A 22,210-nucleotide genomic window follows, 5' to 3' on the forward strand; every position below is an offset into this window, starting at 1 on the left:
TGCCCGTATACATTTTAAATAATTTTTCAACTAACCGGATGAAATTTACGCAAACATTTTGAATTTTCATATAAATCGGACGAGATTCATTCAGCACGATGGAGTTCATATAAACCGAATGAAAGTTATTACATTCCGGACATACTTCAACTAAAAGCGGAGCTCCTCCGAATAATTTCGGACATACTTCTACTCTAAACCTAATCTAAATGATCGCCCGCACCCGTTGTCATGTCCGGCCATGAGCCCCGAGAACTGAAGCTCCGACACTTGCCCTCGCCTTCTCCAGTTGCACCTCAGCACTCTCCAACTCTGCCTCCGCAACCTCCGCCACCGCGGCTTGAGTAACTAATAAGCCGACGATTATCAGCCCGCCAAGCTTGGGTTCAGGCGGAGAGGAATAGCGATGGCCTTCCTGGGACCCGAGCGGTGCCAACCTACCATGCACTACTTTTACTCGATGTCGGCGGCGCCCACAGACGTGTCGGCTTCTTGGTCGTGGTGGCGGGCCGGGTGCGGCCTTGGCAGAGCCGGCTATGTCCTCCTCGTCATTGCTCTTGCCCTACACCTCGTCTGCAGCTGCCTTGTAGAACTCCTTGTAGTCGGCTTCCAGTTACGCCTGACGCTGGCGATACCGCCAGCTGTCAAGGCGGATCTCGCGGGCGAAGCGGTAGGACTCCAGCAGCGCCGCTTGCTCCGCCACGTCTGCGTCCGGCACGATCGCCCTGCCGGCGGCGAGCTGCTCCTCCGCCTGTTGGTGCTCCTAGAGGAGTTGAAGGTTATAGGTCGTGTCGGCCTACGCCTCCCGAAACTGCTCCTCCCGCACCAAGCCCGTGTAATGGGTACGGGCCTCACCGATGGTCGTCGTACAATGCACTAGCGAGGGTGGCGTCGACGAGGAGGGTGATGCCGGCTCGTCCTCGGCCGCGGCCAAGTCCTGCATTGCGACACATCCTTGGCCTCCGAGCTGCCAGCCGGCAGCAAAGCAGCCCATCTCCTTCTTCTGCTCCGGTGATAGTCCGTCCGAGAGAGCTTTGGAGCGTGAGGAGGCCATCGTATGAGTGGTGTGGAGAGGAGAAATGGACCGGAGGAGGATGAGTGCGGCTATGGTCGGGGATGCAGTTTATATAGCAGGCGAATAGCAATGGTGGACGGCAGCCGGACGGACGGGTGGCGCCAGAGTACGTTCGTCGGCAACCGCGTGTCATTAATGTTTTCAATTTACTGTTCACTGAGTGTAAATGAGTCTGGACACTGTTTTGAATTATCAAGCCAACGATACATAATAAATAATCATCAGCTGTGAAAAAAAAACATTTTCCTTATTAAACACTACCATCAAACCATACAAAAATATCAGACTTCTCGTGCCAGACACGTTGTGCTAGTCGGTACCTCCATCCGGGATCACACGGCCGATTGATCCTGTTTTTGGTCAACCTTCCCTGTTTTCTATAAAAGAAAATTACTATATATACGCGATAAATACATTATGAAAAGATAGTCCACAAATGTAACTGTCCTTTTCGATTGTTTATATGTGTAGGTCAAACATGGATCAAACCTTATAAGATCCGTAGAACGTCATTTTGCTGGCTGACTTCATTTTCCATGAGATTTTTTTTTTTTTTACATACGCTTGCCGTAAGTTAAGTGCACATGTCCCTCGCAAAAAAAAAAAAGAGGTTAAGTGCACATGTAGCATCGGCATGTGTTGTCGAGCACGCGACCACCATACTGATCGATTTATCTACCCTCCGGCCCCGCGTGGTCTGAGTCTCTGATCGATCTATCTGCATCTGCCCCATTTACTGCCCATGCATCCGCATGTTGTCAGAGCATGGTTAATAATATAGCCAGCTGAAAGGCCGTGTCATGTCATCTACAGTTCATCTTATAGCCAACATATACAATAGTAAATCAAAAAAGTATATACTATTTTTTTTGTATTATGTGACCCACCTTTCATTCTCACAAGTGTCTAGGGGCACGTGCTAGAGCTGGGTCTTCACGAAGAGCCCGCTTACCTTCTCTTTCCTCCAACTAAGCAGAAATATACTATTTTAATCCTTATAGCCCGCTGACTCAGCTCTATTGTACTTGCTCTCGGTCGCCCTCCGCGCCGTCTACTACCAGTAACCTCAGTTTCAACGTTAATTAATTGGCTGCCGTTGAGACCATGCAGTCGATGGATCATGGATCGTCGCCATTAATCGGTCGAGCTTTCTGCCATGGCTTGTGTGCGCCATATTGGTGCGCTGTGACTGTGATCCATAGTACTCCCTCCGGTCTAATTAGTTGACTTGAATTTGTCTAAATACGGATGTATCTATACTTGTGTGGTATCTAGATACATCCGTGTCTAGATAGATATGGGTCAAGTAATTTGGAACGGAGGGAGTATGTTGGAGCAGGTAGGTAACGTACGTCCCCCGGTGGCCCACTTGCAGTGGGACGCTGTACTGATGCCATGCACGTTCGCTCTGTCTTGTTGTCAACGTGTTAGTGAAAATGAATGCCAAGGAAGGAATTTCTTTACTCCATAGTACTCTTAATTGGCCCAAACAACGGGGAAGTAGTACTACTAGTACTCCCTCCGTCCGGGTTTATTAGGCCTCTTAGCATCATAAGCATGTCCCTTTTTATAAGGCCTCATTTTTGAAAGATGCATGCATGCAATCATTTCATTGGTTGCATTGAAAGCCATTGCTATTGGTGCCATGGCTGGGAAATTAATACACTTGATGCGTACTTTTTCATTGGTTGCATGCATGTGAGATAGTGCATTGGGAGTGGAATGGAAGAAATAATGTGAACAAATTACTATGTGTCTTGGTCTAAGAGAAGTTGTCTTTAGGCCTAATAAACCCGGACGGAGGGAGTACTCCTGTTAGTACCAAATCATCACATCAGCCACATGTAAAGACTAAAGAGCATTTAGTTACCTTGATTATAAATGGAATGGCTTTATATATACGAGCAGTAGTACTAATCTGTTTGGTAGACTGTTGGTTTAAAAAAAACCTGTTTGGCAGACTGAAATTTCAAAAAAAAAAAAACTTGATTGGTAGGCTTCACAAGGTTTGTACCCGCACGCTTGCTCGTCGCTGCATATCACAAATCCTAAAGCACCTCCTCCCAGCCAGGCTGACTCGTTGCAGTGCAATTTACACAACGGGGAAGGATGCGGGGTAAGATAAATGCAGACGGCCAAACCAGGCATGACCAGGGCGTGCATGCCCTCGGAACAGGTTTCACTGCGCCAGGCTGCCGGAAAACGCAAAAGAAAAAGAAAAACATGCAGTATATCGGACAGCTCCTGTGTCTGTGTGTATGTATGAGTGTACCCCCACGTAGTGGTAACAATACAGCGTAGAAACATGGAGAGTAGTGGAGCGATAGCCCACCGAACGAACCTTAGCCGCGCGCGTTGGTTCAAAGGTAGGTGGACGGGCTCCCTCCATGCTTGCACACACAGTGCACCGGTCAAGTCGGCGTCACCTAGCTAAAGCGAGAGACCCATCGCGAAGGGGTAGCTGCTACGTACGTAGTCGCCGCTGTTGCAACGGCGACAAAGGCAGTAGGTAGAGAAAGTACTACGTCGGGCGGTCGGTCGGCGTCATGGTCACGATGATCATCCCAAACGCACACGCACGTCCATCCATCCATCCATACATGGACCGGAAGGAAGGCGAGCGGCACTCCACTCCTGCCGCCGATACGCTACACTTTCTACCTCCCCCCAACCAATCATGGCAATATGGCATGGCATCCATCGCAAGTCCATGGCAGGCGCGGTGGTGCCGGCGTCGCCATCGGTAGGTGAGGTGAGATGAGAAAGAGGCGCGGTGCGGTGCTGCCCCAGCGTCTCCGTCCGTCCCCGTGCCGAGCGTGTTGGCAGTGTTAGCAGTGTTAGTGTAACCTCCCTCCCTCCCAGGGATGCTGATTAGCACGCACCAACCGGCCAACAATAATAGCATCACCATTCACCCAGTAGTAATATTTCTTTGCGGATGTAGTGTAGCATCTGCGCCTTTTTTTTCCTTCTTTGCCTTTGGGGCGGGCGGTGTGCGCTTTGCCTTTCGCCTTTGCAGCCTTTTCGCTCGCCCGCACCGGCCCGTCGCTTGCAGCCGCAGTCGCTTGCAGTGGGTGTGGCCGACGCCCCCACTTCCCCTTCACCCCCGTCGCTTCCTCCACTCCCCCCTTCTTCTTCTTCACCTTCCCCCCTCTCTGCTCTGCCGCTTCGCTGCTCCCCCGCCCCCGCGCGCGCACAATGCTGCCCTCCTCCAGATCAAGGTGCCCTCTCCTCTCCCCTCCTTCTTTCCTGCCATTTTTGTCTGGCTGCTCTTCTTCGTTTTCAGTTTTTCGGTTGGGTTGGTTGCTTCTATCTTATCTTCCCCGCGCCGCGGCAGATCTCGCCGGCGTCTCCCCCTCCCCCGTCTCTGCTGCTTCCCGCCGTCTCGCGGCGGCAGCGCATGCGGATGCAGCCGTCTTGGCCTCTTGGGAGTTGGGAACCGACGGTTTCCGTCCGTCGGCGGCCTCTGGCCTCACTCGGAACTGCTTCTTGATCCACTTAATTCCGCCCCTCTGTGTCACAGCTTCAATTTTTTCTCCGGCCAATGGCGGGGACTGCTTGATTTTGTTTGCGGTTTGCTCGTGATTCTGGGCGGGGTCTTGCATTTGGCAATTCGTACTGATGGATGTGGAAGAGGTCGAAGCTCTAATCGATGGCGGTGTGCTGTTTGTTTACAGATCTGGGCCGAATGAGTCGCCCGTCGGCAGCAGGACCAGGCCCAGCACGCCCTCCTCCGGCCACCGCCCCTCCACGCCCTCCTCCGGCCACCGCCCCTCCACGCCCTCCTCCGGCTACCGCCCCTCCACCCCGGGCGGCACCAGGAGGGGCACAACTGCCGCTGCCACCGGCGGGGGCACGCCGTCCACGCCGCGGGGCTCGCGCGGCAACACCGGCGGGCCCTTCAGGTCCGAGCCCAACTCGCCGCCGGCCGCCGCGGCGGCCCGGCCGCGCCTCTCCTTCGACCGCTCCCCGAGATCCGCCGACGCCAAGCCCGTCGCCGAGCGCCGGGTGCCCAAGATCGGCACGCCTCCCCCCGACGTGAGTTTCACTTCAAAGCACAAACTTTACGCTGTCGGCAGGGTGAAAGTGACGTGCGTTCGCCTGAATTGACTTGCGAATTCTCTGTGCGATGGCTGCAGCAGAAGCAGCTGCGGAGGGAGATCGAGCTGCAGTCGCGGCTCGAGTCCGCGCACGACGACCTCAAGAAGGCCAAGGACCAGCTCTCCTTCGTCGTCGGCGAGAAGGACCGCCTCGTCGGTGAACTGAATGAAGCCAAGAGGGTGGCTGATGAGATACATGAGAAGCTCCAGGACGCGCTCATGGCCAAGAGGTGGGCCGAGGAGGCCACCGAGATCGAGAAGTTCCGCGCCGACGAGCACGAGCAGGCCGGCATCGACGAGTCGCAGAAGAGGGACGAGGAGTGGCAGAGGGAGGTCGAGAGCGTGCGCAGCCAGCACGCCGCCGATTTGGAGACGCTGGTCACCACCACCGAGGAGCTCGAGAGGTTCAGGCGCGAGCTCTCGATGGCCAACGAGGCCAAGAAGGCCGCGCTTGGCCACGCGGACGATGCCATGAAGATTGCGGAGGTCAATGCGGACAAGGTGGAGATCCTCTCCGGCGAAGTCACCCGCTTGAAAGGATTGCTTGATTCCAGCGCGGCGGTCGAGGAGAGTAAAAACCGTGAAAGGGAGGAGTTTGTGAAGAATTTGGAATCCGAGATTTCAGTTCTCAAAGTCAAACTAGAGGAGGCAAGAGTTCTTGAGGAGAGCTTGGCCGACGTGGAGAAACTGACCGAGGAGCTTAAAGCACAGTTGGCTGATGCAAAGAAGGCCGAGTCAGAAGTCCATCAGCAGTTTGAGGAATGGAAGGACAAGGCTGGATCACTTGAAATTGAATTGGAGGAGGCTACTCTCTCCGAGAAGGCCAAAAGCGATACCCTTATATCCACGGAAGAAGAATTGAGCAAGACCCAGTCTATCTTACAGGACAGAGAATCTGAGATGGAAGTGCTGAAAGGAAAGACAACGGCATTGGAAATTGAGGTGGCGAGGCTTTCAACAGAAATCAACGAATCCAGCGAGCACCTGGACGCCTCTCAGCAGGAGTTGTTTGGGCTGCAGACAACAATAGATGTTCTGAAAAACAAGCTTGAGGCTGCTGAAGAAGTGGCCTCAGAGGCTTTAAACAATGAGAAGACTGCTAATGCAAATATTGTAAGCCTGACCGAGGAGAAAATCAAGTTAATTAACGAGTTGAATGATGCTAAGGACAGAGAGGAGAAAGAGAGAAGGGCAGTGGAGGATCTCACCGCTGCGTTAAGTGAGGCATCTGGCAAAGCAGAGGAAGCACATGAGAGATTTCTGAAGAAAGAAGATGATTATGAGCACGCTCTCACTCAGATTGGCGATCTCAAGATGTCCCTAAATAGTACCAAAGAGAATTATGAGGTAATGATAGAGGAGGCACACTATGACATCACTTGTTTAAGGAATACAGTCGGAAAATTGGAGGCTGAGGTGAGCAAGTATAGAGAAGAATGCGAAGCTAAGGAGCTTGAGATTGTCAGTTTAAACAAGCAGTCGGAGGAAGAAATTGCCACTCTTAAAGCAGAAGCTGACAGGGTAGGAGCATCATTGCGAGATGCAGAGCACGAACTACAAACTGTCAATGAGGAGAAAGAGATACTTCAAGAGAAGCTATTGCACACGGAATCAGCAGTTGTTGAAGCTAACAGGGCTGTGCAGGAGGTCAAAGCTGAGAAAGAGGGTCTTCAGGAGCAGCTAATGCGCACGGAATTAGCGGTTTCTGAAGCTAACAAGGCTATTGAGGAGGTAAAGGCTGAGAAGGAGGATCTTCAAGAGCAGCTAATGCACACGGAATCAGCGGTCGCTGAAGCCAGCAAGGCTTTACAGGAAGTAAAGGCTGAGAAGGAGGATCTTCAAGAGCAGCTAATGCACACGGAATCAGCGGTTGCTGAAGCTAACAAGGCCTTGCAGGAGGTAAAGGCTGAGAAGGAGGATCTTCAAGAGCAGCTAATGCACACAGAATCAGGGGTTGCTGAAGCTAACAATGCTGTTCAGGAGGTGAAGGCTGAGAAACAGGGCCTTCAAGAGCAGCTAACGCACATGGAATCAGCAGTTGCTGAAGCTAACAAGGCTGCACAGGAGGCAACGTCTGAGAGTTTGCAACTGAAGGATAGGTTACTTGATAAAGAGAACGCATTGCAGAGCTTAACCCAGGAGAACGACGAATTCAGGCTGCGAGAGGCTGACGCCATGAAGAAGATAGAGGAATTATCTGCTCTCCTTGCTGAAGCCATGGAAAAGAAGCATCCTGAGGAGGAAGAGAAGCTAGTTGTTGTGGATGAGGTGCACAGTTCAGCGCGTGAAGTTGCTGAGACAGCTGCAGAAACTGAAGACACAGAAGGAGAGAGTGACAAAAAACCGAGCATGGAGCTCGTCGTCGCAAATGGAAACTCCAATGGCGACATGAACCAAGAGGAAGAGAAACACGACAGCAAGGTTGAGCAGCAGGAAGCCAAAAGTGATTTCACCACGGTACACGAGAGTGACAAAGTTGTCGAGAAGCAGCTGCAGGCAGATGTGAAACAGGAAACCGAATCGTCGAAAGACGACCTGTCCTCCAAGGAGGACAGCAGCACCGAACACGCAAATGCAAACGGAACAGCAGCATCAGCAGAGGTAACCAGCAAAGTCGCAATGTCCCCAACAACAACAAAACCGCAGAAGAAGAACAAACCCCTGCTGAAGAAGTTTGGTAACCTACTGAAAAAGAAGAACAGCAAGTAGTAGCAGGTGAACAGAAGAAAAACACATGTACTATTACTGGTGTTTATTATTACCCTGATCTTTCTTTTTCTTCTTCTTGTTTGATGACAGCAAGGTAGTGTGCTTAATTTCCACGTGTAATTTTTATACTGTCGACGCCTGTACTTTTGTGGTGATTGCAGTAGCTTTGTGGGTGTTTTCATTTTTCTCTCTTTTTTCTATAAGCTGGACCTCCTGTTCTTTGCCCTATGGCTGTGGTTATTATTATCTACACGATCTGTGGCCGTTTGTTTGTAGTCCCTCCTGATTAAATACTGTGTAGCCCCTTATGGCAAGCTGATGTCACTCATATCATGCACCTGTACTACTATAATGTAATGTGATGTGATGTTGTTACCAGTGGGTGATAAACCCTAATACTATAACTAACCATCATGCTTGTTGGCATGATCTGTTGTTGGCTATTCTAGTCATGGCTGTTGGCATAAAGCATTATTCACATGTCTGCTGCTGGCATTCTAATTTCTAACCATGTCTGTTGAGAGAGGGCAGCACTCATGTTTGTTGCCATGTTGGCCATCCCATCCATGGTTTGTTTTTTCAACGGCTGGGATGGATTGATGTGATTTGGCTTTATTTTTTATACTCTTTATTTACTTGCTTTTTGGGTGTGGTTGGACCCTCCTAATCTTGGTTGCTTGGGAAGGTGGCATCGACCGAATCAGGTGCGTGGAAAAGAAATGACAATGATGTATTTATATTGGAGGTGGTACAGCTAAAATAGCTGTGATTTGATGATGGGGCTGGATGGGGCTGGGTGGGTGGGTTTTGTCACATGCACCCATGTGGCCTTTAACTGTTGCATAATTGCATCCTGGCTGGGTGTAAAGTATCAAATGAGAGCAGCATTCATTTGCTTTCCAGTGTTTCTATTATTATTTTTTCTTTCAGAATTATGGAATTTTAATAATAATAATAATAATAATAATAATAATCATCATCATCATCATCATCTAATGTGTTCTTCGGACTGCCTAGTGAGCTGATGTGTGTGCGTGAGCACTCTGTTTTGTTGTATGTCTGGAATGTAAATAAATTTGGCCATTGCAGATAATAACATATCAAACATACATGCATCTGTAGGTGTCCAAAAGAAATTTCTTATCTTTTTATTTTTACTTTTTCTAAGAACAAAACAACACCTTATCTGTTTGCATCAGCTTTAACTTGCTACTGACACCAATTCTGCAAAAGAAAAGGAAAAAGGAAAAGACATGCAAAAAAAAGAGGCGAAGGCACAAGTTGAGCCCACGGCCCATCTCAGAGCTACTTCTGGCCCAACGTCGTGCACATCCCGACGTGCCGAGCACGAGCAGCAGCACAGGCCGCGACCCAGGACAGCACACACCCCCGGGACCCACATCTCAGAGACTAGAGCTCCCAGAGCCCTGCACCATGCCATCACCACCACTTCTCTTCCACTACCACCTACTGCCCGCTTCCGTTCTTCTGCCAATGAATCAAGCATCTCCGCCGGAAGATTGCTACGAAGTATTCGGTTCCTGCTCTGCCCCTTCTCCTCTGTTCTTCCTCCTCTCCGCCGCCGCCGTCTCGTTCATCTTAGAAGATGACATACATCCACGCTGCAAATGTAGGCAATGCACATTGCTGACCTTCCAGTTCGAGTCCTGTGTGCAATAGGACTGATCAGCAGCAGGGATGCATTCATGATCAGGTCTTGTGTGCGCTGGAGGAGAAGGTGAACTAGGGAGGGAGGTTGGAGGAAGACGAGGGGCTGGCTAACCGGCGGCTGGAGAAGCGCGGCGGCGGAGGAGAGGCAGGATGCTGCAGCGGGCGGCCAGCAACGCCTACTCGTGGTGGTGGGCGAGCCACATCCGCACCAGGCAGTCCAAATGGCTCGACAGCAACCTCCAAGGTCCGTTCCCCTTCTTCGTTGCGCCAACCCATATACGCGCCTAGATCTCAATGCTTGCTCGGCACATCTTTGATTATTTTTCGTGGTCAGAAGTTTGCATGCTGTCCTGCAGAAGTTGTCAAATGAAGTAACATTTCGTGTATAGTCAGTTGCTTCATGAATGTATCATGGAATCTAGTTGCAGCAAAATATGTACTTTGCATTGCCATTCTGACCAAGAAACACATGGATTCTGTAATGAAATACACACTACATCACTGTGAGGTGTTTATGAAACTTGTGTATGGCTCAGGTTAGCAGAAATGTATCTCACTAGTTTCTTTTTTTGCGGGGGGTATCTCACTAGTTGATAGCAAAGATATGTGGTGATGTTTGGTCACTCGGATAAAGAAATACTGTTTTTAGACTAGCATAAGCATATATACAGTTAAATCCCCTCACAAAAAATGATGCACCATTCGAGCTGTTCATGATTAAAAACATAGGCATACTATTCTACAGAAATTAAGTGTACGAGCGGAAACCACTTGGATATCAACCCAACACCAATTAACTGCTTTGGTGCCAACATATCTTTAATCAGGGTACTATGAAACATCCTTTAAGCAAATTTCAGCAATTCTGCACATGCAATTGGATATTGATTGTGAGCAATTGCCTTTACATGCGATTTCTCCAAAAAAATAATGTTGAATTGCATTGTGGTGTAACTGAATACATGTTAGCACTACTATACTTTTGGTCGGGCATTGAGCAATTGCATTTGATGCGCAGATATGGAAGATAGGGTCAAATGCATCCTCTTACTCCTTGGAGAGGAAGCAGATTCTTTCGCAAAGAGGGCAGAAATGTATTACAAGAGGCGACCAGAGGTGATCAGCTCCGTGGAAGAAGCGTACCGGGCATACAGAGCCCTTGCAGAACGCTATGACCACATGTCAGGAGAGCTACACAAAGCAAACCACACTGTTGCAACTGCCTTCCCTGACCAGGTTCAGTATTCTATGCTCGAAGAGGATGATGACAGTCTCCCGAAAGCATTCACGGCGGTTGATCCTCGTAAAATCCACAAATCAACGGTGGAGGGGCTGATGAATAAGAAGAAAGGAAGGAAACCAGGACAGAAAGATGGAGGAAAGAATTGTGCAGCTCCAGTCAACAAGGAGAATGCGCAAAAGGAGATCAGCAGGATGCAGAAAGAGATATTGGTGCTGCAGACTGAGAAAGAGTTCATCAAGAGCTCTTACGAGAGTGGAATCGCAAAGTACTGGGATCTTGAAAAGCAAATCAATGACATGCATGAAGAAGTCTGCTACTTCCAGGAGGAGTTCAACGAAAGCGCTGTGATTGAAGATGATGAGGCGAGAGCTTTGATGACAGCGAGTGCCCTTAAATCTTGTGAAGACGCCATTGCCAGACTGCGGGAGCAGCAGAAGCTCTCGTTCAGCCAAGCAATGGTTGAGCTGGAAAGGGCCAGTGTTTCCAGAGAGAAACTGAAGAACATCATGAAAGAGCATGGTAAATTCCTGTCGGATTCAGGAAATTCTCTTTACGAGAATGTGAGAAATGATGCCACCGTTAAGATGGATGATCTGTACTCTATGAAGCAGGAGAAAATTGGAATAGAAGCAATAGTAGATAAGATCAAGGAATACTTTCAGAAAGACACTGATATTTCTGTGGCAGAGATTGCAGAGAGAATTGATGACATGGTCAATAAAGTTGTGGACTTGGAACTCATGGTTTCATCACAGACTGCTAAGATAGATAGGCTGTGTCTGGAAAACACAGAGCTGGAGATATCACTCCAGGAACTGGAGGGAGAGCAGGCAGTAGTAAACAGTGGTTCAGGTGAATTGAATGACAAGCTAGAGAAGGCAGAAGATGAGCTGATGAGAGTGCAGTACCTTGAGAGCTCCTTCCATGCAGAGGAAAGCATAGTCTATTCAAATTTCGCTGAAACCGCAAGTAGCTTTTGTTGTATTACAGACTTATTGCAGTCACCTCCTGTTGAGCACCAAGCTGGTTCTGCGCCCAGGCTGACTCATGAAGCGACACCATCCGCTGACACTGCATCATCTGGCAAGTGCGAGAAAACAGAACCTGAAGAAGATCCTCAGATGGATAAACCTACAACAAAGCCTGACATGGATGGGGTCCCTGATAGTTCTGGTAAATTGGAGCTAGCTACGATCAGCGATAACTGTCACCATGACATCAAGGAAGAAAGGCAATACTGCGCAGATGATTTGGAGGATTTGTGGGATTGCGGGCTTGAAAGAAAGTCGAGCTTTGCAGATGCATCGGTAAATAAGGAAACAGCAGAAAATGTTATTACAGGTATGTTGCAGACACCTCTTACTGAGCACCAAGCTGGTTGTGTGCCCACACTGGCTGATGAAGCAACACCACCCGCTGACACCGAACCATCTGGCGAGTATGAGAAAATAAAACCAGAAGAAGATCCTCTAATGGATAAAGCTACAAGAAAGCCTGACATAGATGGACTCCCTGATTGTTCCAGTAAGTTGGAGCTAGCTACAGTCAGTGACAACTCTCACCAGTCTAACTGTTACAATGACATTAAGGCAGAAAGGCATGACTGCACAGATGATTTGGAGGATTTATGGGATTGTGGGTTTGAAAGAAATTCTAGCTTTGCAGTTGCATCAGTAAATAAGGAAACAGCTGAAAATGCAGGCAGTGATACTACAGATATGTTGCAGTCACCTCTCACCGAGCACCAAGTTGGTTATGTGCCCACAATGACTGATGAAGCAACACCACTCGCTGACTCCAAACCATCTGGCAAGTGTGAAAAAATAAAACCAGAGGAAGATAATCAGATGGATAACGATACACAAAAGCTTGACATAGATGGATTCCTGGATTGGTGTGGTAAGCCAGAGATAGCTATCATCAGTGCTGATTCAGAGAATTTGTGGCAGTTTGAGCTTGACGGTGAATCTAGCTTTGCAGCTGCATCAGTAGATAATGGAACAGCAGAAAATGCAGATAACAGTACATCTGGTGAACATAACAATGCAGAAGTGAAATATAATCATGGAGCCATTGGCAGCAACATGCAACCATATGTTGTACATTCTCATGAGCAAGGTTCGGTAGATCGATTGCATCAAAGTTCACCTGAAGCCCCATGGGATCACGACCTAAAACAAGTGGATGGCAAGCAAGATTCATCGACAGTGGATCATAGCATTTTTGGAGGCCACTTGGAACAAGATATGAACATAGAAGAACGGTTAGAAGACTCGCATTTCACTGAAAATTTCACTCCTGGCAATGGAAAAGCTGTTGGTGTTGGAGATCAAGAGAACAACATGGCTAATATGCAGCAATTGCATATGAGTGGACTCCAAGACAAGAAAATGGTACTATTAACCGAGTGCAAGGAAAAAGAATCAGAAGAAGATCCTCAGATGGATAAAGCTACAAGGAAGCCTGAAATATATGAATTCCCTGACTTTTCCAGTAACTTGGAGCTAGTAAACAGCAATGACAACAGGCAGCCATCTAACAGTTACCAAGAAATTATGGCAGAAAAGCATGACAGTGTGGGTGATTCAGAGGATTTGTGGTATTGTGGGCTTGAGAGAAAATCTAGCTTTGCAGTTGCAACGGTAAATAAGGAGAAGGCAGAAAATATAGACAATTACGCATTTGGTGAACATAACAATGGCATCAGCATGCAACCCTATGTTGTTCATTCCCATGAGCAGGGATCATTAGATCGATTGCATCACATTTCATCTGAAGTCCCAGGAGATCATCATGCGAAGTTAGAGGATGACAAGCAAGATTCATCAACAGCGGGCCATAGCATTTCCAAAGGCCACTATGAACAAGAGATGAAGAAAGCAGAAGAGTCAGAAGACACACATGGCACTGAAAATTCAATTCCTGGCAGTGAAATTGCTGTTGTTGTTAGAGATCAAGAGGAGAACATGGCTAATCTGCAGAAATTGCTTATGAGTGGACTCCAAGACAAGGAAAAGGTACTACTGACCGAGTACACTTCTATCCTCCGAAATTACAAAAATGCAAAGAGAAGGCTTACAGAAGTGGAGATAAAGAATCAGGAATGTTTGGATGAGATGAAAGCCATGATGAGCGAACTACGCTCTGCCAATGAATTGAAGGATAAGGAGATTCGGTCACTACGTGAACTCCTGAACACTTCTACTGTCAAAGATGCACATCAGAATGGCCATCAAATGAATACATACACGTCCTTGAGTATCAAGAGTGGGTCCTTCAGGGGGCACCGAAGGATCCCAAGCTTTTTGCCAGGTCATCAAAGGAGAGAAAGTGCTTCTTCCATTTCGAGGATAATCATGAAGAATTCTAGCCCGAAGAACAAAGATGATGCATCACATGATGCTGTTTTTCAGGCAGAAAGAATCGGTATGGGTGACATCAGATTAACTAATATTCTTGAGATGCAGAACGCCTCACCTCTTGAGGACAAGTTCAGAAGAGACATCGATGGGCTTTTGGAGGAGAACCTAGACTTCTGGATGAAGTTCAGCACATCATTCGAAAAGATTCTAGAATTGCAGACCAAGCATGATCAGCTTCAATCAGAGATTGGCAAGCGAACAAACGCGGACAGGCTCAAGGAAAACAGCGGTGGCACAAGTGATCCTCGTGCAGAAGCTGAACCCGAAACCATAGAGAAGCGGCTACGGGAACTTAAGATTGAAATGCAAGTATGGCTGGAACAGAATGCGATGTTCAAAGGGGAGCTCCAGTGCAGGTTTGCTTCCCTGTGCAGTATACAAGAGGAAATCCAGGCAGCAATGGAGATGGATGCAGAGACTGTGGAAGGAATCCAATTCACTTCATACCATGCTGCCAAATTCCAAGGGGAGATCTTGAGCATGAAGCAGGAGAACGACAAGGTTGCGGATGAACTGCAGGCTGGCTTAGATTATATAAGAGGCCTACAAGAAGAAGTCGAAAAGATCCTGGCAAAGATACTGAAGAGCACCAGCTTATCTGGGTCGAAAGGCAGCAGCCCTTGGAGGAATGCACCCTCTAAGTCACGAGTGCCGCTCCGGTCGTTCCTGTTTCCAGCCAAGAAAAAGAAACCATCCCTGCTGGCATGCATGAATCCAGCACTTCAGAAGCAGTACAGTGACATGGCATTCTTTGCTAAAATGGAATAGGTAAACCCTGTCTGTCTCTTCTTATGCATTAATGGCTATACTTTCAGCTAGTGTTGTTCTTCCTATGAGTTGGTGGACTAACACGCTGTATCGGTAATCAGGCCTTCATGATGGAACCGAATTCATCACACACGGAGCCAGATGAGCTGTGTCTGTGAGGCAAACATGACCTGAAATATGACTATCAGGTTGTATTAGACAGCTTCATTGTTGGGCTAACTACAAGGTTCTCACGGCATATTTAGTGGAGAAACTAGGGATTACATTTAGCTATTTCTTTTCAGAGGACATACATATATATACTTTTGTCAATAATTTATTCATGGCACATTAGTTTAGCTACAAAAGGCAGGAGTTTCATCTGTGCGACTTATGAGATCAGCTGCGTGATTGGTTTGACCCTGCTATAGTGCCGTTCAACGAGGACGACAACACGCGCATTCCGAAACCTCTTATGATGTGGCGCCATTAAAGCAGCCATGAAATAATCGTGAATTCCTTCATCTCGGGACGATCCAGAGAGAAGAGGGACATATAGCATCAATGGCAGTCGAACAAAACGGAGCAAAGACGTACAGTGTAGTGATCCTTACCAGCTTTGGGCTCTTTCTTATGCCACCGCGCGGCGTTGGCCGCAGCCGCATTCCGTCGAACAGGTCGCGGGCATCCGGCGAGGCAGGCCCATTTCTACTCTTCCTCCTCCTCTCCCCACGACGGCGACGCGCTTAGCCGAGGCAGCCCTCACCACCCACGCGGCAGAGGCGCGCGTGGCGCCCCGAGCCTCGCCCGCCTCCACGGACGGCGGGGGAGATGAGGGCACTGCCGCCGCTGCTTTGGAATTGGTACCACCGATCTCTTCCCATCTCCGTTTCTGTAGAGTTTCGTTCGATCTTTCCTAGCTCGATCTCCGCGGGTTTTGTTCGTGATCTCGAACTGATGGGCTGGCGTAATTTGTGAGAACCGCGATCCTTGTTCGTCGTGGACTCGCAATAGGTGCCAGGAGAGGACCCAAGCCACGGCTCCTCTGAAGATAACTGAAGCAGCGTCGACGAAGCTGAAGAAGAAGCAAAGGTTCAGACAAGCAACGGCCCAGATTGCCTGAGGACTCGTGTGAGGACCAAATTACCAGAACAAGGCGATCCTCTCAATCTCTTGCATTATCAGTGGAAAAACAGTAGAAATTTAGGGATACAACTTGGGGAATTTCGCGAGATCAGAGACTCCGACTTGGTTCGCTAGCTAGGGTTCTACCAACTACAGCATATGCTAAGAATCTTCTTGACCATCTCCTCCCCTTAGCGTGCCTTATAAGCTAACAGGACAGCTCACAGCTCACAACTAACGGCACTGTTACAGATCACAACGGTGTCGACAAAAGTAACAGTTACAGGAAACGGTGAGGATGGAATCCGAGCCGTTGATATCTCTAGCGCTCATCTTGACCGTCGCTTCTCTGAATCTTCTGTGGCTGCATCTCTTCGTCAGTAAACTCTCGGCTTGGGTCCTGACAATGCCGCCGCCATGACGATCGCCTTGTCCTCGAGGCGAAAAAGCTTGTGACCTGGGAATGTTTTGTTGAGGAATGTGGCGTCCTCCCATGTTGCATCATCTGGAGCCAAACTTTCCCACTGTACCAAGCACTGACCCACTGGAGTTTTGTTCCTCTGGATGACGCGACGATCCAGCACTGCTACTAGTATGGTTTTGACATAGCCTTCTGGTGTAACCAGAGGAACATGAGGGAGAGGAATAGCTCGGTGGCCGATGTGTTTCTTCAGCTGGCTAATGTGAAACACTGGGTGTATGTTAGTCCCCTCTGGCAGATCAAGTTTGTAAGATACTTCTCCAATTCTTTCCAGTATCTTATATGGACCATAAAACTTTGAGCGAAGTTTGAGTGAACCCCTCAGACCAAAGGCATTCTGTCCGTATGGCTGGATTTTAAGGAATACCTTGTCTCCCACTGCTAACTGCCTCTCAGTCCTTTTCCTGTCTGCAAAGTGTTTGATCCTGCTTTGGGCATGTTCCAGGTTTGCTTTCAGGCGTTGCATCATGTGCTCTCTTTCAGAAACTGTCAGCTTTGCTTCAGGAGATAGCAACTGGTCAGAGGCAAACTCCCCAATCTGAGGAGGTTTATAACCATAGAGAGCTTGAAAGGGGGTGCATTTTAAAGATGAGTGGTAACTAGTATTGTACCACAGTTCTGCCAAAGGTAACCACTGTAGCCATTTCTTTGGCTCTTGGAACACCATGCCCATGAGATAAGCTTCCAAACACTGATTCACTCGCTCGGTTTGACCATCAGTTTGAGGGTGTGAGGCAGTACTGAATCTGATTTGTACTCCAAATGCATTGAAAAGTTCTTGGTATGGTGCACTAGTGAATATAGAATCTCTATCAGACACTATGCACATGGGCAAGCCATGCAGTTTAATGACATTATCCATTAGTGCCTGAAAAACTGTTTGGACTGTGTAAGGATGAGCCAATGGAATGAAATGAGAGTATTTGGTCAATCTGTCCACAACCACTAGAATCACCTCTTTGCCTTGAGAGTTAGGCAATGTAGTAATAAAATCCATGGTTATGTGGGACCAAGCCATATCAGGCACTGGCAGTGGTTGCAACAGTCCAGGAGGATATATGTGTTCTACTTTGTTTAACTGACACACAGGGCACTGACTGACAAATCTTTCAATGTCTTTCTTCATGTTGGGCCAATAAAACACCTTTTTAATCCTGTAATAAGTTGCTTTAATGCCAGAATGCCCCCCTAAAGCAGAGGAGTGAAATGTTTGCAACAATTACTGTCTGAATTATGTGCTGGCCCCCACATAGATCCTGTTGTTATACTTCAAGAACCCATTGTGTGTGGAGAATTTTGGAGTGGGATCATTGTCTGCAGCAACTTTGTGCAAGATTTTGTCAGTATCTGCATCTCCCTGATAGCTTTTCATCACATCTTCAGTCCATGCTGGTATCACTGTAGTCACACTATTGCAGTGCATTGGGAAAGTGCTATCTCTTCTAGATAATGCATTTGCTACTGTGTTCTCCTTCCCCTTTTTGTATTCAATGGAATAATCATATTCCAAGAGTTTAAGAAGCAACTTGTGCTGCACTCCTTCAGTTAATCTCTGAGTAGCCATATACTTTAATGACTGTTGATCTGTCTTGATGATCAGTTTGTTTCCCCACACATAATGCCTCCACTTTTTTAGAGCTTCTAAAATTGCCATAGCTTCTTTTTCATAGATGGACTGAGCTGCAGACTTGGGACCTAAACTTTTACTGAGATATGCAATAGGTCTCCCTTTCTGCATGAGAACTGCCCCTATTCCTTTTGCACATGCGTCAGCTTCAATTGTGAAAGGGAGAGAGAAATCTAGCATAGCAAGAACATGACAAGAGGTCATAGTGTTCTTTAGTGTTTGAAAAGCTTTGCTTTGTTCAGGTCCCCATTTGAAAGCATCTTTCTTTAACATGTCATGCAGTGGTCTGCAAATGTGACCATAATCTTTCACAAATCTTCTGTAGTATCCAGTCAGACCAAGAAAACCTCTTAGTTTTGTGACATTTGCAGGTTCTGGCCATTCCTGCACTGATCTTATCTTGTCTGGATCTGTAGCTACTCCTTTGTCAGAGATTATGTGTCCCAGATATGCAACTTGGTCTATGGCAAAAATGCATTTGGACTGTTTCACATATAACTCATGTTTCCTTAAGATAGTGAAAGTTCTAAGTGTCTGAAATGTTTCTCCATAGACTTGCTGAAAACTAACATGTCATCAAAGAAAACCAGAATGCACTTCTCTCCTTCTGATTCATTTATTTCATCACACACAGTGTTCATGAGATCTTGGAAAGTACCTGGACCACAAGCAAGTCCAAATGGTACTACAGTGTATTCATAATGGCCCATATGAGTCCTGAAGGCAGTTTTTGGAATATCCTCTATGGCCATTCTGATTTGATGATATCCTGACCTCAGATCTAATTTCGAGAACACTTTTGCACCATGTAGTTCATCTAGTAGATCTTCAATAATGGGCATTGGGAACTTGTTTTTCACAGTTAGTGCATTTACTTCCCTATAGTCCACACATAACCTCCATCCACCATCTTTTTTCCTGACCATAATTGTAGGAGATGAAAAAGGACTGAAGCTTTCCTGTATTTCTCCCTTTTTTATCAGTTGTTTTATGATCTCTTCCATGGCTGCTTTCTGATAGTGTGGCACTCTATAAGGCCTTAAGTTGGGAGGTTTTGCTCCTTCTTGTAAGATGATCTTGTGATCACAAGTCCTTTTTGGAGGGAGTGAAGTTGATTCTGCAAATATGTCTGCAAATGTTTTCAGCAGAGGTTGCAGTGCCATTGGGGGTGGTGCAGGGTTTTTGTTGTTCTCAGTTTGTATTTCATTAATCTGTAGAATATATCCCATAACACCCTTCTGTAGTAACTTTTCCATTCTAGCCGCTGATAACAGACAGTGTTTTTCTGGTATTGAATGGTCATATAGTGTCACTAGTTGTCCTTGTTTTGTAACCACCAATAGTCTTTCTACTAGATCTAGACAAATAGGACTGTATTGGTAAATCCAATCTGCTCCTAATATGATGTCATAAGATTGTAACTCCGGTACTTTGAAACTGCTACAGAATGTATGTCCTTGGATCTTAAAATCCATTGTTGGTACTTTGGACAGTGAGATTAGTTTCCCTCCACCAACAACAGTTACTTTCCTTGGCTGGATTGGTTGCTGATAACAGTTGCTTTTTACTACAAAATCTCTGCTTATAAATGTGTCTGAAGATCCACTGTCAAACAAAGTTGTAGCTTTCTTTCCTGCAATCTCCACAATCAATGAGAGTGTATTTGGCCCAGGAGTGCCTTCTGCAGCATGTACTGAAATGTGCATAACTTGTGCAGGTTTTTCTACAGGACTGCTATTTTTATCTTTGTCAGGAGTGTTTGGAGCAGTGTGGTAAGCTTGATCTGCACCTGCACCTTCTTCTGCAGTATCACTGTCCTCATCCTCATCCAGTTCTTGCAGAATATGTAAAGTTTTCCCAATTTTGCACTTGTGTTGTCTTGTCCATGGCTCTCTGCAGTACCAGCAAGCTCTGGCCTCCTTTGGAAAAGGGACAGTAGACTTTTCTGGAGAAGGTACTTGCACTTGTAATGGGGCTGATTGATTTCTATAAGAAGAAGAATAGTTTCTTGATTTGTAAGCTGGGAAAGCCTGAACTTTCCTAGCAGTTGCAGCTTTCTCATAGACTTTTGCATACCAATAAGCTTCTATAATCCCAGTCGGTTTTTGTCCACAGACCTCATGTTTGAAGTCACTCCTTAAACCCCCAATGAAACAGCTCAACAAAAAAATTTCTTGGAGACAAGGATGATCTCTTTTGACTAGAGCTACACATTGCTCAAAGTTGTCAATGTACTGAGTGACAGTGTTGGTTTGCTGAATATTCTTCAGTAACTCCACTGCTTCATGAACACTTGCTTCTGAGAACCTGTCAGCTATCATCTGGCAGAACTGTTGCCAAGTAACCATTTGCCATGGAACACAAATATTTTTCAGCCAGTTCGAAGCTCTGCCTTGTAGATGACCAGTAGCCAAATTAACCCATTGCTCATATGGAGTGTCAGATATGTCAAAGAATTTTTCACAGGCTATGAGCCATCCATTAGGATCCTCTCCATTAAAAAGAGGAATTTCCAACCTTGGTCCTTTGAGAACTGCTTCTGCAAAATATGATGGACCTCCTAATTGAGTAGAATGTTGATTTCTCTGCAGATCATATAGATTTCCTACTGCTTGATACACAGGAGAGACCCCTTAAGCTGTTGTTGTTGTATTGATGTACTGGCCTGTGATGGGATTGTATGTGTGAGGCAGAGAGAAAAGTGGAGCACTAACAGGAGCAAAGTACCCACTGTTGCCTGAAAATCTCAGAGTATGAGCCTGTACTGTTGCACTGACACTTGTAGGAGCTCCTCTGAACTGCCCACTAATTGGATCCTCTTGTTGTGAAACAGTACTAATTCTTGTGCTTTCAGTTACTAACTGTGATACTGGCAATCCAGTTGAGAGACCAGCTGTGTTTGTGACCGGCAAATTCTCTTGTCTTCTGAACTCCTGCTCTAAATTTCTCATCACTGGATCTGCTTCATTCTGCACATTGTTCTACTTTGAAACTGGTACATGACCACCACCAGCTGTCTGACTTTCCTTGACTTTAAGATCTGAAGAGACTGGCTCTGCTTTCTGAGTTGATATGTTCATCTTCTCCAAAATCAACTGTAAGGTTTGCTGAATTCCTTCGTTCATTTCAGAGAGCTTGGCCTCTACTTTCGGCATAGTGACCATCTCTGACTGGAGTTTTGACACCTCTTGTTTGAGCTCTTGTAAACCTTCTACCTCTGCTCTCAAATCTGCTACCTCTTTCTCCACTCGATCCACTGTGATCTGGACCTTGGCTCTTGTGTCCGCCATCTGAGACCGATCCCGCTAGCCTCGCTCAACGGAATCTTCCTCTTGACGCACGGATCCCGTCAGGCGCCGGACTTTTACCATCGAGAGAAGATCTCTCAGCAACCGGATCGGACTCAGAGATCTGCGCCCGAATTTCACCGCCGCCGTGTCGCCGCCACCGGACGCCGCCACCGCAAACTGGGAGGGACGAGAGGGATTTTACGAGAGAACCCAACCTCCTGCTCTCCACAGCCTGATTCGCCGCCGTCAACTCGTCGTTGAGGACTGCAACCTGGCTTTGATACCTTTGTGAGGACCAAATTACCAGAACAAGGCGATCCTCTCAATCTCTTGCATTATCAGTGAAAAAACAGTAGAAATTTAGGGATACAACTTGGGGAATTACGCGAGATCAGAGACCCCGACTTGGTTCGCTAGCTAGGGTTCTACCAACTACAGCATATGCTAAGAATCTTCTTGACCATCTCCTCCCCTTAGCGTGCCTTATAAGCTAACAGGACAGCTCACAGCTCACAACTAACGGCACTGTTACAGATCACAACGGTGTCGACAAAAGTAACAGTTACAGGAAATGGTGAGGATGGAATCCGAGCCGTTGATATCTCTAGCGCTCATCTTGACCGTCGCTTCTCTGAATCTTCGGTGGCTGCATCTCTTCGTCAGTAAACTCTCGGCTTGGGTCCTGACAGTGGAAATGAACGTCCCGGATGGATTTCAATT

At 47.2% G+C, this 22,210-nt stretch overlaps 2 protein-coding genes and 1 long non-coding RNA gene across 3 annotated transcripts; 2 read left to right on the forward strand and 1 right to left on the reverse strand.

Moving 5' to 3' along the window:
* The first annotated feature begins 4,050 nt into the window (after positions 1-4,050).
* LOC123180123 (WEB family protein At5g16730, chloroplastic) lies at positions 4,051-8,159 on the forward strand. Its single transcript, XM_044592085.1, has 3 exons — positions 4,051-4,296; positions 4,753-5,113; positions 5,215-8,159. Exons 1-3 carry the CDS (start codon positions 4,274-4,276, stop codon positions 7,882-7,884), a joined length of 3,054 nt encoding a protein of 1,017 aa, XP_044448020.1. The 5' UTR covers positions 4,051-4,273; the 3' UTR covers positions 7,885-8,159.
* Positions 8,160-9,001: 842 nt separating this feature from the next.
* LOC123180125 (uncharacterized) lies at positions 9,002-16,169 on the reverse strand. The gene is made up of 3 exons (XR_006490727.1): positions 15,582-16,169; positions 9,668-9,905; positions 9,002-9,551 (listed from the first exon to the last, which is right to left on the reverse strand). It is a non-coding gene; the product is annotated as an uncharacterized lncRNA (long non-coding RNA).
* LOC123180124 (protein NETWORKED 2D) lies at positions 9,418-15,309 on the forward strand. The gene is made up of 3 exons (XM_044592086.1): positions 9,418-9,799; positions 10,574-14,988; positions 15,090-15,309. The coding sequence occupies exons 1-2, from the start codon at positions 9,706-9,708 to the stop codon at positions 14,986-14,988; spliced, it is 4,509 nt and encodes a 1,502-aa protein (XP_044448021.1). The 5' UTR covers positions 9,418-9,705; the 3' UTR covers positions 15,090-15,309.
* Positions 16,170-22,210: the final 6,041 nt, after the last annotated feature.

Source organism: Triticum aestivum, chromosome 1D, assembly GCF_018294505.1.
Source record: "Triticum aestivum cultivar Chinese Spring chromosome 1D, IWGSC CS RefSeq v2.1, whole genome shotgun sequence".
In the NCBI taxonomy this organism is placed as follows: domain Eukaryota; kingdom Viridiplantae; phylum Streptophyta; class Magnoliopsida; order Poales; family Poaceae; genus Triticum; species Triticum aestivum.

What these genes read in the sequence shown, in the direction of transcription:
- LOC123180124 (XM_044592086.1), top strand. Translation starts at nt 9,706, where the DNA reads ATGCTGCAGCGGGCGGCCAGCAACGCCTACTCGTGGTGGTGGGCGAGC. An exon ending in GCTCGACAGCAACCTCCAAG is followed by an intron (nt 9,800 to 10,573) that starts GTCCGTTCCCCT and finishes TTTGATGCGCAG; the next exon opens with ATATGGAAGATAGGGTCAAA.
- LOC123180123 (XM_044592085.1), top strand. Translation starts at nt 4,274, where the DNA reads ATGCTGCCCTCCTCCAGATCAAG. An exon ending in CTGCCCTCCTCCAGATCAAG is followed by an intron (nt 4,297 to 4,752) that starts GTGCCCTCTCCT and finishes GTTTGTTTACAG; the next exon opens with ATCTGGGCCGAATGAGTCGC. An exon ending in TCGGCACGCCTCCCCCCGAC is followed by an intron (nt 5,114 to 5,214) that starts GTGAGTTTCACT and finishes CGATGGCTGCAG; the next exon opens with CAGAAGCAGCTGCGGAGGGA.